The sequence below is a fragment of the Lipophrys pholis genome (genome assembly GCF_963383615.2).
Source record: "Lipophrys pholis genome assembly, chromosome: 18".
Taxonomy (NCBI): domain Eukaryota; kingdom Metazoa; phylum Chordata; class Actinopteri; order Blenniiformes; family Blenniidae; genus Lipophrys; species Lipophrys pholis.
The window spans coordinates 24,497,501-24,514,075 of record NC_137646.1 but is presented as its reverse complement, the minus strand read 5'-3'; the positions used below and the strand labels follow the sequence as shown (position 1 = coordinate 24,514,075).

At 43.2% G+C, this 16,575-nt stretch overlaps 2 protein-coding genes across 2 annotated transcripts; both read right to left on the bottom strand.

Moving 5' to 3' along the window:
• Positions 1 to 1,907: 1,907 nt before the first annotated feature.
• Positions 1,908 to 9,265, bottom strand: LOC308123559 (actin-related protein 2). The gene is made up of 9 exons (XM_080486102.1): positions 9,106 to 9,265; positions 6,881 to 6,991; positions 6,641 to 6,799; positions 6,070 to 6,199; positions 5,841 to 5,977; positions 5,600 to 5,749; positions 4,840 to 4,985; positions 4,633 to 4,765; positions 1,908 to 4,428 (listed from the first exon to the last, which is right to left on the bottom strand). The coding sequence occupies exons 1-9, from the start codon at positions 9,151 to 9,153 to the stop codon at positions 4,258 to 4,260; spliced, it is 1,185 nt and encodes a 394-aa protein (XP_080342228.1). The 5' UTR covers positions 9,154 to 9,265; the 3' UTR covers positions 1,908 to 4,257.
• Positions 9,266 to 10,318: 1,053 nt separating this feature from the next.
• On the bottom strand, positions 10,319 to 15,202 carry six7 (SIX homeobox 7). The gene is made up of 3 exons (XM_080486001.1): positions 14,578 to 15,202; positions 13,421 to 13,584; positions 10,319 to 12,131 (listed from the first exon to the last, which is right to left on the bottom strand). The coding sequence occupies exons 1-3, from the start codon at positions 15,049 to 15,051 to the stop codon at positions 11,912 to 11,914; spliced, it is 858 nt and encodes a 285-aa protein (XP_080342127.1). The 5' UTR covers positions 15,052 to 15,202; the 3' UTR covers positions 10,319 to 11,911.
• Between the last annotated feature and the right edge of the window lie 1,373 nt (positions 15,203 to 16,575).

The following is a 16,575-nucleotide window of genomic DNA, read 5'->3' as shown; positions in this document are numbered from 1 at the left end:
GCGATTTGCTGGGACGAATCGGATTGAAGCGTCTCCCTGATCTTCCTGTCCGGTCACTGCATGTATACTTCCCATGAATAACACCCGGGATGTTACCGAGAGTCTCGGAATTCAAGTTATAAGAGAAAAAAATTGGGGAGATAGAGTTTTTTTTTTTCAGTTTTCAAGCATTCACTTGTATCAAAGAACAAAGTGCAAACGTGTTCACTCGTTGCATATTTTTAAAGATGTAAAATCTAAATAAATGCATAAAAGAGCATAAAATCACATCAAATTCTACGTTGAAACTCGTCCTGCACCCCGTTCGTCTCAGTGAACATTGATGGATATCCTGCATTTTAACATTAAAAACTGTAAAGCGACTCTCGGCGTCCATAAATACGGCTTCCACGCGGAAAAAGCAAGACTAGTCTTTGTATATAGCCTGCGACTGTCACACTAAGGGTTTAATTTTCAACAGGTCTGAAAATGTATTATTTACGTGCTTGACACGACGTGCTTTACAATTGAGGGATTACAGACGTGATGGCGTTCACAGAGGAAGTTGGAAAGACTTTTGTTTGACATGGAAAAATAGGCTTTTAATGTGACGGCGCCAGGACCTGGTTGTTGTTTATTAGTGTCAATGAATAAAAGGACTGTGACTGTACCTCTATTTACCATGTTTATTTATTGGATTTCCTCTGAAGTTGCAAGGCATGCTGGGAAAGCCCGCCAAGTCGCACCCTGCCAAGACTTCAATACCAAAGTGACGAAAAGGGGTCGTTTTGTAAGTTTCCCTTTAAAGAAATCAGGTTGCTCCAGCTTGAGGGAAGCTCTATGTTTAGACCTCCGGAGAACATTTATTTTTTCGCTTCTCTTTTTGGAGACTCCCTTCTTCTGCGCTTGTGGGATATTTATTTATTTCTTTATTTATTTTTGGGCCTGTGGAGGAGCGTCTGGCCAAGCGACAGTTTTTCACAATCCAAACGTCCACAACCTGCAGCAGATTTTACTGAATGACTCGCGAATGTATTTCAAATCTATTTTCCAGAGTTTATGGCTGCTTTCTTTTTTTTTTTTTTGCATTTGCTTCTCGTGTTCTCGTTTATTTTTTTTTGTTTTTTCCTGGATTTGTGTTGCCTGTGCAGACTGAGAGGACAGTGTGAGAATGAAAGCGGGATCCTGGCGGTGACGGGCTGAATGTAAACGAACACGTCACCGAGCTCCTGGTTACTCCTGCTGCAAGCCGTCACAATCCAATGACTGTTCAACTCTCAACTATCATGATGTGTATTTCCAATTAACTTTTAGTCGTCGGGTAGATATATGGATTATCTGCAGCTTTTATTTGGATGAGGAGGTTCGTTCTGGGAACTCTAATGTGTTTTGAACATTATTGCATGCTTTTTTGATTTAATTTCATTTTCTTTTTCTTTCATTTATTGTGACAGTTCTGCGAATGTGACTTGCGCGTGTGTGTGTGTGTGTGCGTGAAGCATGTGTTCATTGTGAGAGCTCATTATTTCTTTTCAGTGTAAAAAAAGAAAATGAAATAAAAGACATTATTGTATTTTTTTTTTTTTTTTTTTTTTGTCAGGTAACTCAGTATCGCAATAAAAAGAATTGCAATATCTGTCAATAAAGGTGGTTGAAGACAGTTTTTTGAGAGTGTTTAAACACATTCAACCACCAGATGGCAGCAGATACTAACTCCTAAAACATATTTTAGTTCAGGGTCCCACATACAGCCCCATCTCATCTTTAATGGGACATAACTGGTAATATACTGCCATAGTAACTTTTAAATTTATACATTAAAGGTTGTTTTTGTTAGTTTTTTTTGCTTGAGTTACAGAGTATATGTGTAGAAAATGTCCATACTTTTGCAAAAAACAAACAATTACAAATGAAACCTACGACAATCTCAATATAAAGCCAATTTTAATGAAACTTTCTGGTGCAAAATCCAAAAAAATGTCCAAACAAGACTTTTTCACAAAAACCTTGATGTTGTGTCGCCACTCTTAAGAAATTTATTTTTAAAAAATCTGTCTTTTCCTAGAAATTTTTAGTGGTTTAGCCGGATTGGAGCCTCTAGCGGGACAGTTTTGTTCCACGAGCCTTTTGTTTGACACCCCTGACTTATTGGTTTTATCCATCTGTCCATATATAACTTCATCCAACATCAGTTCATCATATAACAAAAGATGGCAGAAAGAAAATCACACAGAGAGACACTCATATTCACACCAAGCAAAACGACTAAGAAAACCTGTTTTTGGACATGGAAGAACATGCAAACTCCAGACAACAAAAAGCTCTAAAGTAGAGAACACCATGTATTCATTGTTTTCTAAAAGCTGGCAGTGAATCCTGAGACGTACATAACAGGAAGTTCATAAAAAAAAAAAAAAATCAATATTAAATTTTGAAATTCAGTTTAGAATTGATCAAAAAAAAAGTGCAGATAATATTTGGATTGAAAAGATATGAAATAAAATTTGGATAAAGTTTACTTTTTAAAATATATACAAGTATATCTTGAAAACTATTTGAATATTGTGAAAAAGTTCAATATTTTTTGTGTTTCGATCTCCATAAATTAACAGTTTCACTTTCTGAAATGACTGACAGAACGTAATGAACATTTTCACATTATTCACATTTTTTTACCTTTTGTTTTTCCTTGAAGTTGGTTTCCCCTTGGTAGTTGCGCCATCCATTGACCTTAAACTACACCTTGCGCACGAGTGGGAAACAGACTTACACAAAAGACTGCAGCGCAGGTGTAGAGGCCAAAGGTCACAGGAAGAGGAAGGCACATGTCTCTATGCACACACTTGTCACGACAAACAACAAAGACACAAGTACTAACACCAGGTAAGTTCATCTTTTGCTTTGATTCCATGAAAAAAAAAAGTTTATATTTGTCTCATATTTTCATCCTATTAGTGGCGCAGATCAACCGCAAGCATAACCGGGTTAATTGTGTTCATTTTAATGTAAAAAAAACCTGAGACATTTTAAAATGTGTCTTTTCAAAATAAAATAAAAATAAAAAGGCTTCAGAAATCAAATCAAAATCAAACTTCAGGAGGCTTTGATAAGTGATAATTAAAAAAGTTTATTTTGGCAAGCGGTCAGTCACATGATTTATGGAATAAAAATTTGAGAGAGGCGGGTCACTAATCTCAATGTAAGACTGCAGAGACTTTAAAGTAGAGATTCATTGATGCCACATCCATTTTTGTAAATGACATTAAAGATATTATTTATATAACAAAGAATATCAGGTTCATTGTGCATTTAAGCATTATTTTGTCATAGAATAGCAGACGAACGTCTTCCCTTATTTTATCCAGATTAGAACCGGCACACTTTAGATAAACGTATACAAAAACATCGCAGGCTGCGTTTTGATTTGTTCTAGAAGTAATATCCTTGCAAGGACCAGGGTTTTCACCGAGTGGGCGGAGCTTGGACCACATTGGTAAGTCTTTAGCTGCTGCCTGCAACTGTGGTAACGCTTCACTTTTTGTACAAATCAATACTGTGTGGCCTTAAATCAATATTTAGTGGCCACAAATTTGTAGTTTCGTGGTTTCAAATTGATATACAAATTAATATTTTATGACTTCAAACTATTTCATGGCCACAAAATAGTAATATTTGGTCTCTGATTAATATCTTAAGGCCTTACATTTGTGTGTTGTGGCCAAAAATATATATTTTTGGGCCTTAAATTAAGAAGAAGTGGACTTTAATCAGTATACCAATTACTCAAATTACTATATTGAGGCTTTGAAATAGTACTTTGGGTCCAAATATATAGTGTTTTGCCTTATATTAATATTTTGTGGCCAAAAATTTGCTTTAAACTGATATTTAGTGGTCTCTAATCAAAATACCAATAAATGTTTTATGGCCTTAAATGAGTATTTTGGGGTCTGAAATTATTATTTAATGGCCACAAAATGTATATTTTTTGGCCTCAAATTAGTATTTTGTGACAAAGCATTAATATGTTTTGGCTTTAAATTAGTGCACAGTCTTGATTTAGTACACAGTGGACATTTCATGGCCTCAAATTAGTATTCTGTGGCCTTAAAGTAGTATTGAGTGGCCACAAGTTAGTAGTTTGTGTTCTCGAATTAGTATACAAATTAATATTTTTCGTGGCCTCAGTTTTAAGTTTGATTTCAGACGTCATGAGTGCAGACTCGGGCAGGAGGTGATGAAATGTGTTTCTGTATTTTTGTTCCAGTCGCTGCGGTTTCATCGGATCCCTCCGGCCAGGTTCTGCAGAACCCCCAGGCCCTTCTCCTCGTACTCGGCTCGGCTCAGCCAGAAGGAGTCTTTGTCTTTCATGATGTTGGCCAGCACGGCGCCGCCCAGGAACACCATGTGTTTACGTCTGGGGGGGTCCTCGATCCGGATCTTAAACCTCTGCACAGGTAAGAAGCAAGGGGGAGGGTCCTTAAACACGGCTTCGGCGCCAAAAGTATTCGCTCACCTGCCTTAACAATCCTAAACCAGAGGATTTGATAAGAACCTTTCCACAAGGTCCAGGAGTGTTTCTGGGAGTTTTGGACGACTGGTGAGGTCAGACAGTGACGTGGGTGTTATAGTGTAAAACTCTGATCGACTCACCGACAGTTTCTGGGTGTTCCCGTCCAGAACCCTCTCCAGGTAGAGCTGCTTGATCTCCCTCTCCAGGCGGGAGGGGAGTCCGGGGTACATGGTGCTGCCCCCCGACAGGACGATGTGTTTGTAGAAGTCCGCCCTGCACACACAAACACACCCTCACTGCCTGTCCCCCACCACGTCTCGCCTCAGGTCTCCCGGGGAGACTCAGACCTGAGGTCCATGTCCGCCGCCTGGATGGTGTTGAACAGCAGCTCGGCGACGCCGGCCCCCTCCACGTTGACGAGGTGGGGCTGGAACAGAGCCTCGGGGGCGCCGAACCGCTCGCCGCCCACGCTGACCGGCCGGCCGTCGGGGAGCTGCAACAGGAAGGAGAGCGGTCAAGTTCTGGGGCCTCAGACCCTTAAGGCGCCGTTTCCACGGCAACGACATCGCCCGAAAACGTTGATGTTCGTCTGTTTACATGACAGCGGTGCTCAGAGACGCTGAGAACGCAACTTTGTTGAGAAAGGATGCCAAAGTGGATCTTTTTGAAAAGGCTCACAGTCTGTCGCCGTGGAAACGGTGGAAAACGAGACTTTCTGGAGACGCTCTGGAATCCCTGCGATTGCACATGCAGGAGTTGATGGACGGCAACAATGATGGCCTCCAGAGTGGAGATAGGGGGGGGGGAAGCGCAACTTTTGGAAAATTCTCAGACTCAGTCTTTATGGAAATGTTGGAAAAGAAATCTTTTGAAAATCCTAAGACTCTTTTCTTTGTGGAAACGGGAGAAATTTGGAAAATCATCCAACTCTGTGTAAAAGGGGGAAAATGCAACTTTTTGAAAACACTCCGATTCTGTTGTCGCGTAATTGGGCTTAAACGAAACTGACGGATGGATAGCTGGAAGGACGGACAGATGGACGGACGAATCGATGAACGAGCGGATGGACGGACGGCCGGTTGGTCAGTCGGTCGGTCTGTAACGTACGGTGTAGGACTCCACCAGGTAGGTGGTTTCCAGCGCCAGCCGCTGCTCCTGCTCGATGTTGTAGCCCACGTAGCAGAGCTTCTCCTTCAGCATTCGCACCGTCTCAAAGTCAGCGGAGTGGTTGAAGGCGTAGCCGCGGAGCAGCAGGAGCTGAAGCAACAACAACAACAACAACAACAACAAACATAAGTAAATATCTGGGTTCACATTGGGCAAATATTCAAACCCTCCACAGACTCGCCTTGATGAGGTAGCGTGTGATGTCACGTCCGGCGATGTCCAGCCTGCGTGTGAGGTGGGGTAAAGAATAGCCCTCGTACACTGGACAGATGTGGGTGACGCCATCGCCCGAGTCCACCACCACGCCGGTGAGCAAACCTGCAGGCATTAGTTCCGTTATTTCCCCCAACGCCTTGACCAATGGCTGACTTTCCGCGCGGCGGCGTGGCGCCGGCGTGTCGCCGTCTGACCTTGAGCGTACAGCGTGAGCACGGCCTGGATGGCCACGTATATGCCATGGAACTGGTACTTCTCGAACATGACCTCCGTGATCCTCTCACGGTTCTTCATGGGGTTCATCGGCGGCTCGGTCAGCAAGATCTTACAGAGCAAACGCAAAAATAAGCGAACGCCAAGACGAGTTCAAGATTGGCAAAATTGGTCAAAATCCACCATATTTTTCAAAATGGCCGACTTCCTGTTGAGTTTTCGGAATGTGTGTAGGAGACTTTTTTGTGCGTCTTGGTGTGCTGCATATGTGTGCCGAATTTCGGGGGGACGGCAGGTGGCGCCGTTGAGGCGTTTTGTCACTCACGTGTTTAATTCCTACTAATAATCACATTTATCGCCGGGTCTGATGCGGCGATAAATGTGATAAATGTCTAATTCTAGCTATTTTATCTGGGTTTTTTTTACCACTTCCATGTGTTGTGGTAGTTTTTGCAGTTTTATTTCTCTATTCGTTCATCTTCAGAGGGGAAGGGTAAAGGGTTAGGGTGTGAAAAGTGAGTTGGACGATTGGATTATGGGGTGGTGTGGTACTTTGCACTCTTTGGGCTCGATGTCCAGGCGGTCGGGGCCGAAGGTGTGGTCCCACAGGTGGAGCATGTCCTCCCAGCAGCGCACCATCCCGTTCTCCATGGGGTAGGACACCTCCAGCAGGGAGCGGCACTCGCTGGCCTCGTCGCCCACCATCAGGTCCTGGTGGAGACGCGTGGCGGTCAGAGCAGCGTGAGCGGTCGCTTGTCCCATGAAGGGTTAATAACTCCATTCTGATCTCACCTTGATCTCGATGTTTCCCACTTTGGTGGTGGATCGTATGATGGGCCGGCCCACCAGAGCCGGGAAGATGTGGTCGGGGAAGTTGGACCCGGCAAAGCCGCATTTCACAAACTGTAAAAAGGTCAAAGGTCAATGGCTGCTTTTATTTCTCTATTTATTTTGCTCGTGCGACTAAAACGGCACTTCTTGTTTTTTCGTTGTCGGTGAAACTGAGAGTTCGTGTGTTGAGTTGTTCTCCTGCACTTCCCCCCCCTCTATTATCTACAAATGAGTTCCAGCTCAGTAAATCGGGTCCTGTCACTTTAATCTGCTGCTGGAGTTAATCCGCGCCACGGAAACGGCGTTTTGCTGTGATGCAATTACCAGATTGTGTGTTTGTCACGTGACCCTTTTGAAAGCTCAGTGAATTAAATACGTTTTGCTCTTTGAGCCACTAAATTCAATTTATCTTCAATTTGCCAAACGAAAATACGTCTAAAAGAGTTGCTATTCAGACAAACACGGAGGTTAATTAATTCATGAAGCGTCACAGGTTCAGTTTATATTATTTTGCTTTCGGACGTTTTTTAAAGAGTTTTCTTGTCGTTGATTTTCCTGCTTTTACATTTTATACATCTTGTGTATTTGATCCTTTTAGCTGTTTACAGGTGTATCACCTGCACAAGCTTTCTAATCCTTTTTTTCTTTCTTTTTTCCTTTCATCTCCTTTGCTTTTCTATCTTTTTCTTTCACTTTTCAATTTTTTTTCTTTTTCTCATTTCTTTTTTCTTTTTTTTTATATTTTTTTCTCCTACATTCTTTATCCATTTCTTTTTATATTTTGTGCTTTTTTTCTTTATATTTCTTGCTTTTTAAATTTTTTCTCTCCTTTTTCCATTTCTTTTTATATTTCTCTTTTTCTTTTGTCCCTTTGTCCTTTTTTCTTTATTTTCCCAACATTTTTTCTTTCTTTCTTTCTGTCTGTCTTTCTTTCTGTCTGTCTGTCTGTCTGTCTGTCTGTCTGTCTGTCTGTCTGTCTGTCTGTCTGTCTGTCTGTCTGTCTGTCTGTCTGTCTGTCTGTCTGTCTGTCTGTATTTATTTGTTTTTTTATTCATTTGTTTCTTTGTTTTCAAGAGGATATCAGTCGCAGCCACATAGAACGGTGCTCTACAGGAGCTGGTGGGGAACGAGGGGTTCTGCTCAGGGAGTCATGGTGCATGTTTTTAGACTGTGGGAGGAAACCTACACACACACACACACACACACACACACACACACACACACACACACACACACACACACAGGGAGAACATGCCCCCAGCCGGCCTTGGAACCAGGACCTTCTCACTGTGAGACCAGAGCGTCTCACCACTGCCGCCCTCATTTCCTGTTTTCAGTCTGGAGATTAGATCCTTTTTGAAAATCGATGTTGAAGCAAATAAAATCGAAAAGTAAAGAAAAGTTTTCTGAACATTTTCACGAGGCTGCAGACGCAGTCTCAACTAGAAAGTCTGTGCTCGTCTTCCTGCCAGGACTTCACCCCCCCCCCCCCCCCCCCGCGCCCGGGACGTCTGGACTTGTCCCACACATTCCTTAGCCTGAAGCAGTGCGAGACATTCCAGAGTAAATAGTCTGACTGCGGGTTCGATTCCCACCTTCAGAAATCAGCGTTTCAACGCAGCGACACCATGTTGAGGGGTTACTTCCTAAATCTCTTTTAACACGTTCAGTTTCTGTTCCTGCTTTTCAGCCGACGTGTGTGGAACTGATAACATCACAGCCATTTATGGACGTGTGTGTGTGTGTGTGTGTGTGTGTGTGTGTGTGTGTGTGTGTGTGTGTGTGTGTGTGTGTGTGTGTGTGTGTGTGTGTGTGTGTGTGTGTGTGTGTGTGTGTGTGTGTGTGTGTGTGTGTGTGTGTGTGTGTGTGTGTGTGTGTGTGTGTGTGTGTGTGTGTGTGTGTGTGTGTGTGTGTGTGTGTGTGTGTGTGTGTGTGTGTGTGTGTGTGTGTGTGTGTGTGTGTGAACTCTGGTGGCAGGAGTCAACAAGTCCAGACAGATGTGGAATCACTGCACAGCTTCACACCCACTTTCTCAAAATATTCCATTTTTACGCAAACTGCTTCCAAGATATTTTATATTCCGCTCCATCAAAGCGACTTAAAATCCCATTTGTATTAATCTGATGAAGATAGAATGAGAAGATGCTGCTCTCATGGAGCTTTGATTTGTTGCTGCGTTGACTCACCCCGGTGCCGTTGTCGCAGACCACCACCTTCCTCCCCTGGTCGTCCATCGTCTAATAGAAGCTGCGGAGTGTCTCCACCTGCGCTGCACCGGAGTCCAGCGGACAAACGCTCCGCGTGAAGGGAACGCTGCGACTGGCAGGTGAGCAGGAGGCGTCGTCTGCAGGCAGGGAGGGACTCCAGCTCATGAGGACGCCCATCTGACAGGGTGGAGGCTGTTTTACATGTTATCGTGAGGAAATCTGGTACGTTAAAAAGAGAAGCGTGTTGCTCCATGAAACTTTCACTCATTCATATTAAATATTTATGTATATATTATGAATTTATAGTAAGAACTACACTTTAAAGAAAAAGACAAGAAAAAGGTCCAATAGCTTTTTAAAAAGTGCTTAAAATTGGTGAAAATTGTTCAAGCAGCCGAAATGATTTAAAACAATATATATATTAAAAAAAAAAAAAAAATTGTAACCACATAGAATAACAAAAAATGTGTTTCAGTCAAAATTACCTTAACAGCTCATCAACTAAAATAATTAAAGCTGAAAAAAATAACCTCTTAAAAACAACTAAAACAGCCCAAACGAAATTAAAATTTACTAGAAAATGTAAAAAAAACTAAAAATGGATGTGGTTATTTGGAGAAAATGTAACTTAAGAAAACACTTCTGGTTTAAATTGTATTTTTTTTTTTTCTTTCTTGTTTGCAGTATTTTACTGTTTTGCAAAAACTCGGCTGAAGTCGAATGTGAAGTTAAAGTTAACATGAAGTATAGTCGCTGAAAGTTAGTGGGTAAATATCAAACTACTCCGAGTGTCAGGGCCTGTTTACACGACAGAGATTCCAAGTGAAAAAACACAGAACTTTTGTTGTTGTTTTGGACGTCCGTTTCCACGACAACCGTGCGTGGAACCACTGAAACACAACTTTTAGAAAATGGCTCCCGAGGTGTCAGTTTTTAAAAAAAAATGCTTGGGCTCTGTCGCCCACGACCAAATCAATTGTTTTGTTTAGTTTTTTTTGCAGAAACCTGTTCTCTGAATTCTTAACAAAAATCCGTTTTGACGGGATTTTCGTATACGCGCTCCCATTTTCACGGCAACCTATCGCTGACGAGGCCCTCTTAAAGGCGCAGGCACGCAGAATTTCGGAGTCACTGGACCACGTCGTGCTTGCAACCTTCACACACGCTAAACACGGAGTCAAAACAGTAACTTTGGATAAAAATAAGTTCATTTATTTACATAAGACATTTACAAAATACACATTTTGTCAGTTGACGTGTGATCAGAGAAGTGACGGTGGTGAGAAAGACGGCGGACCGTAGGCCTTCCAGTGTGCCGTGGACGTGAGCGCAGAATCGTGTCGGATTGGGTCTCACTGTTTCTCAAATGTAAGAGGCACATCGAGTTAAGACCGATTGTTTAGTTTTTTTTTAAATGATTTCCTCTTGTCTTGGTCGGCTCCTGCAGGGATTCATCGCCGGAGCAGCTCAGGAGTGTTTCAGGTACAACAGGTGAAGCGCTGTCTCTTTAAGCAGCGGGTGTCTTGTCAGTATTTATGCACAGTTCAGTTTTCAGTATTGCATTGCAGAGGAGTGATGCCCTGAGATTCATTGTTAAGGCAGTGAAATACGTTTGATGGATTCACTAATGTTCACATGCACATTTATAACTTAAAGGAGTCATATTATACAACTTTTCAACACTTTCACATGGGTGAAACTTTTTATTAAAGTTTATTTCTTCTCCTTGGTTTTCCTCCATTTGAATATTGGATCATAGCAGCTGCATTCAGAATCTGCTGTGTCTGTGCGAGCTGGACTGGCTCCGCCCACACATGCCCATCTTGGGAAGAGGAGGAAGTACTTCCTCTCGTGGTGCCATGTGCCAGAGCAGAGCTGCCTGATTGTGGGAGGAGTCAAAGGGGAGGGGCCTACCTTGATTGTGATTGGCTGAACCCCCGATGACACTATATAGGGTTTGATTTCTGATTGGCTGGTTGGAGCAACACACTTTTTAAAACCTGAAACAAGCCAGGGAGAGAGAGGACAGACTGTCTTCACTTCTGGGACGTCAGTCCAGGTATGGAGACGAGTAGTACTGCTGGAAAACCTTTAGAAAGTGAGTTTTGCAGAATATGACCCCTTTTAAAAAAAAAAACAACAAAAAAAACAAACTCAGACACGTGGAGGAGTCTGTGTTTGCATAGTGCACTTTCACTTTGTGGATCTTTAATCCACTGCCTTCCTCAGCACGCGTTTCACGAGCCCATCATCCCGTTTTTTTTCACAATTTAGCAGCATTTTCCAGCAGTTGATGACGTCACATGAAACACGATATGCACTGACGCTGTTACGTTGAACTAAAGATGCTTTGTTTAGTTTGTTGGGGGCTGGTTAAGGCAGTTAATTGTCACTATTTATTGCCTGACGATGAAGTTGTGAATGTGCACGTTCACATGCACGCGCACAGCGACGGCCTACTCAAGGCATCGTCGAATCCGGCGTCCACGAAAACTAATAGAAAAACTATCAAAGTTTTTTTTACTGAAAGCAGTATAAAAAAAAGCAAGAATAAAGTAGTAATACGTGTCTCGTCTAAGAACAATTGGCATTATTTCTATAAATACTTTGCCTGAGAGGTGAGAATACCGTTTTTGTTCTCTATAGTCGGCGGGAAAAAAAAATCACCAGTGTCGGTCGAGTTCATGTGCCGATTTAAGTGCATGTCTGTCCTTCGCGCCGTCGTCTCGCAGTCCTCGGAAGCTTCAAGCGTCTTTTTAAAAAAATAAAAATAAAAGGAATCGCCTCAGGACTCGAACTCGCTGTCGCTGCTGACCGAGATGTCCGGGGTGGACGCCCCCGTCCCGCGCCGCTCCGCCTCCGTGCTGCAGTCGCTGGTCTCGGGGCTGCCCGGGTGGCGGGGCGAGGCCGACAGCAGGTGGGGGCGGGGGTGGCGGCCGTGGCGCTCCTGCAGGGAGCCGTCGGGCGAGCTCTCGGCGGGGAGGAGGGAGGGATCCTGCTGCAGCCTGAGCGGACGGAGAGAACGCAGACTTCACTCGTTTTGAAGCAAATGACACTTTAGGACGGCGTTACTTTAAGTGTCGCCCAAAATGACAAACGTCTCAAGTTTTAATACACATTTTTCTTTTTCAGTTTTGTTTTATAAAACTTCATAAATGAACAAAAGAACATAAAGTTGTACATCATGCCATTGCATCACATTGCAAAAAGAGAAAGGAAAAAAAAAACGGGTTTATTAATTGTTTAAATAAATTTGCAGTGGAGAGTAAAGGAAAATAAATGAGTAAATGATGATAAAAAAAGAGGAATACAGCCACAGTACTAGGTCATATTATCAATACAAGTTGAGATCCAGCTGCCAATATAAAATATATAAATATAAAGTGTGAAATCTTTTGTCCTGATTCCTGGTGAGAACCCTTCGTCATCCTCTCCCTGTGACCTTTGCCCTCTACCACAGGGCAACCTGTGCCTCGCTACCGCCACCAAGTGGCCAAATGATGCAACCAAAATAAAATACATTAGAATATATCTGAAACCTTTTACAACCGAAAACTTTTCCTCCAAATAAAATTTGTCTGCGACTGCAAAATGTGATGGTTGTATAAAATGAAGAAAAGATGTAGATCAAGTGGATTGTCTTTTCTTTTTGTTTTTATTCATCTAAATGTTTCTTTTTTTCCTGTTTGTATATTAGAAATAAAGATTAATTTATCATATGAAGAATATTGCAACACAAACAAATACTAAGATTGTCAGTTATTGGTATAATTCAGATATATTGTATTATAATTTTAGATATGTAGTTTTTCCACCATCAGCCAGGCTGTTTTAGAATCTTTAGCTATTTATGTCTTTAAAGCCACTTTACGTTTCCAATGGTTACAGCAGTTTTAACTAACATCTAACATTGTTTAATTATTTTCTCTTTTCCGTTCATTTTTATCCTTTTTTTTTTAAACTTTTTCTTTAATTTGTTCCCTTTTTTCACCTTTTTAAATATATTCAATTTAACAGAAAACATTTTTATTTTAATATTATTTTATATTTTGTCCCATTTTATCCATTCTGGCTGCTTTACCTTATTCATCTGTTTTTAATCTGGAGATTAGAAGAGTTATGAAGTAAAAATGAAAACACAGCGCTTACACGACGCATTCAGAAGGTTTCACGGAGCTGCAGGTGGCAGAACCCCCGAACTAAAACAGTATATCGACTTTTAAAATGACCAACAAGCAGCACTGAGCCTCTCGGGAAGTTTTTCCTCCGTCCGTCAACAGAAACTTGAAGGTACCTGTTCTTTGCTGACGCGGCGCGGTCCCTTTGCCGGCGGTTCTTGAACCAGTTGCCGACCTGTGTGGGCGTGAGTCCCGTGGCCTGGGCCAAGTGGCGTTTCCTGGACGGGTTTGGGTACGGATCTTGGAGGTACCACTCCCTCAACAGACTGCGAGTTCTTTCCTGGAAAAAACAAACAAAATCATAATAGTAATAAGCTCACATTTCTTATAAGATGTAGGTTGGACTTCATCCAGCGGTCAAGCACTTTAACACCACCGTCAGACAATAGCATGTCTGTTTATTCTCATATTATCCCATTAAGCCTCAATAATCTTTCTCTGATGCCGAGGATAATCATATTACACTGGAATTATAAATAGATCAACACATTGTACATTAGAGGCATCGACAGCGACGTATATCCACTCAACTGGATCATGTTAAGGGGCTTAATCGGCTGCTAGACAGGTTATCTCCGCCTGAGGTTTGGAATTAAAGGTCAAGTATGATCAATACTGCCACAAGAGGGAGGTCCCATATGAACACGAAGTGCTGAGCTCTTCCTCGACTTCTCTGGATTGAATTTCTCCACTGAGACGTTTAATGAATAGTGACTAGTACAGTCAGCTTGTGGACCAGATTTACTCCGTGGAGACTTGAATCAATGAAAAAAAGAAATGAATGAAACGAGTCATGAATGAGAGTTCTGTAGCAGCTGGAAGTTTGTAATCGTTGCCTGGAGCAACGCTTTAAAAGGTCTCCATGTACAAATCGTGAACATAAGTGATTTTATAAGCAATTCATTACCATTTAAAAATATATCTGAGTGAGAGTATCGATATATCAGCCGTTTTAAAACTACTTTAACTGGCGTAGCCTCTGAAAAGTGCCCTCGCACGCCTCCTGTGATCTTGCCGCAGCAGGACTCGGTGCCAAAAGTAGTTTACAGGGAAACTGCGCGGCAGAAGGCAGGAGGATCACCGAGGCTCGGACTATGATCATCTTAAGAGCTCAAAGAGCAGCCTGCACCTTGATGCAGCCCTCGGGTTAAAAAGCCCCTGTGCAATGTGAGCCAAGTCTCTCATGTTAACTTATTGTATGTAATCATGTATCATGTGCGCCCAGTTGGAGAACGCGCGTATTTTTACGCACGAGATTTCATCAAGTCCTCACCTTGAAACAGTGAGTCTTCTGCTCGCCGTCCCAGATGGTGCGGGGCAGCGGGAACTTCTTGCGGATCCGGTACTTCTCCACCGGGCCCAGCGGCCGCCCCCGCAGCCTCTCCGCCTCCCGGTAGTGTGCGTCCAGCCACAGGTCCTGCAGCTTGGCGTGCGACTCGCGCGTGAACCGGTGGCTCTGGAGGATCTGGTACAGAGCCTCGAAGTTCCCCCCGTGGAAGGCCACCAGCGCCCGCGCTCGCATCACGGACTCGTGCCGGTTCAGCGCCTCCCCGGCGGAGCCCGGCACCGCGGCCGGCAGCGACCAGAGGAACCGGCCGAGCCGCTCGATGTCCCCGGTCTCCTCCAGGTTCTCGCACACCCGCGCCACCTGGTCCGGGGTGAACATCGGCAGCGGGAACATCTCGCGCGTCGGGGTAGCTCGGCGTGGAAGTGAAGAAATGATGTCGGGACGCGCGCAGTGCAGCATCCGTGCGTAAAGCCGTGCGTAAAGCGGTTTCCCGACACTTGCTGGGGGTCTATCAGCCGCCGCGCTTACGCAACGGTGGAGCGTTTCCTGGTATTTGGAGGAATGGTTCAGGGAAGCCTGCTGCGCCTCGGATCCAGGTTTAGATGGACAAATGAAGAGCGAGGACAGGGAGGCGTCCTGTATTTATAGCAAGTTACAATTAGCATCTCTGTGGTTGTTTTGAGAAGGATTATACGTCCTGGCCATTAGCCTCTTAGTGGGGGGTAGTGTGTACAGAGGTGCCTGCGGGCTGATCAGCTTGTTTGGCTTAGCCTGAGGATACATTGACTGCCAGGATGACTGCAGTGAGCAAACAAGTGAGGATAGGTTATTTAATAGGATCTGTGGGGAGATGGGGTCCTGCCTGAGGAGCAGAGACCTCAGAGTGTCTGGAGAGCAAGCGGGACTTTAGAAAACACAGGCACGTTGTGTCAAAACTTTACGTTCTCGGTGCATTTTCTTTGAAACTGATAAAACATGCTTGTGAAATTTGGCCGCCCGCTGATTGAATTCCACTCCCTGTGGCTGTGGAGGTCATTTGGCCCAACATTTGGCCCTTCCGAGGACAAGTAGGGACACAAGGCCAAACTAATACCCATGTAATTAAAACAGACAGGGCTACCACGTAGGGTATCCTCCGTGACCTCTCGTGAGGCCGCTGGCATTCTGAAAACGCCCCTGGACATCGATGTGCAGCAGAGCAACTCCGGGACAAGGAATTAATGAGCTGCCACACCGGCTCCAAGCCTCCTGATCTCCGCAGCTCATTAATCAGTCTAAAGACAATTTTCTTATTAATCAGGTTAGAGTTCCTGTAAGCATCTGTCGGCTGTAATGCAAACGTGTTGCACTCGATTTGCACAAATTAGCCTGGAGTGGAAACACACATGTCGCCCTGTGGTGCTGAAGAAAGACGCGACGGTTTAATTCAGAGTTTCCATGAGGGCAGATGTGGATTAATTCCATATCGATGCATAAAGGTTGCAGTCAGGTGAAAGATCATCTGCTTTAGATTAAGGAGATCAAGTCTAGAAGTCTGTCTACAATACAGATATGGACCTGAAAGACCCCAAGAGCTGATTTATGAGCGTCTCTGTTCCCGATTACTGACCTGTGTTTCAGTAACGAGCTTATTTGGCAGATTTTCTTTCACATTTTTGCAGGATGGAGATTCATTATCGGCAAGACAACAGACGCACTCACATGTTACGAGACCAGTAACTCACCAGTAATCATAAGCAAATCAGTCTTTTGTTTATTTATCTTAGAAATGTAAAGTCTAATTTGTTGTCTTGAAACCTTTAAAACTAATTCCCATTCAAAAATAACAATATAATGAGATTTTCTTTATTGCTCATGTAACTTTTTTCCTCTTTTTCATGAAACGCAAAGTTTTTCACAGAATATGTATGAATACATTTTATTTTAAAACTCCAAAACAAAATTTACAACCAAAAACCCAAAATATGAAATTCAATTTAAAAA

Coding starts and splice junctions, on each gene's coding strand:
- LOC308123559 (XM_080486102.1), bottom strand. CDS start 9,153: ATGGACGACCAGGGGAGGAAGGTGGTGGTCTGCGACAACGGCACCGGG. Junction 6,992..9,105: donor TCTGCGACAACGGCACCGGG/GTGAGTCAACGC, acceptor ACCTTTTTACAG/TTTGTGAAATGCGGCTTTGC. Junction 6,200..6,640: donor TCGAGCCCAAAGAGTGCAAA/GTACCACACCAC, acceptor TTGCTCTGTAAG/ATCTTGCTGACCGAGCCGCC.
- six7 (XM_080486001.1), bottom strand. CDS start 15,051: ATGCTGCACTGCGCGCGTCCCGACATCATTTCTTCACTTCCACGCCGA. Junction 13,585..14,577: donor AGAAGACTCACTGTTTCAAG/GTGAGGACTTGA, acceptor TGTTTTTTCCAG/GAAAGAACTCGCAGTCTGTT. Junction 12,132..13,420: donor GCCGCGTCAGCAAAGAACAG/GTACCTTCAAGT, acceptor CCGTCCGCTCAG/GCTGCAGCAGGATCCCTCCC.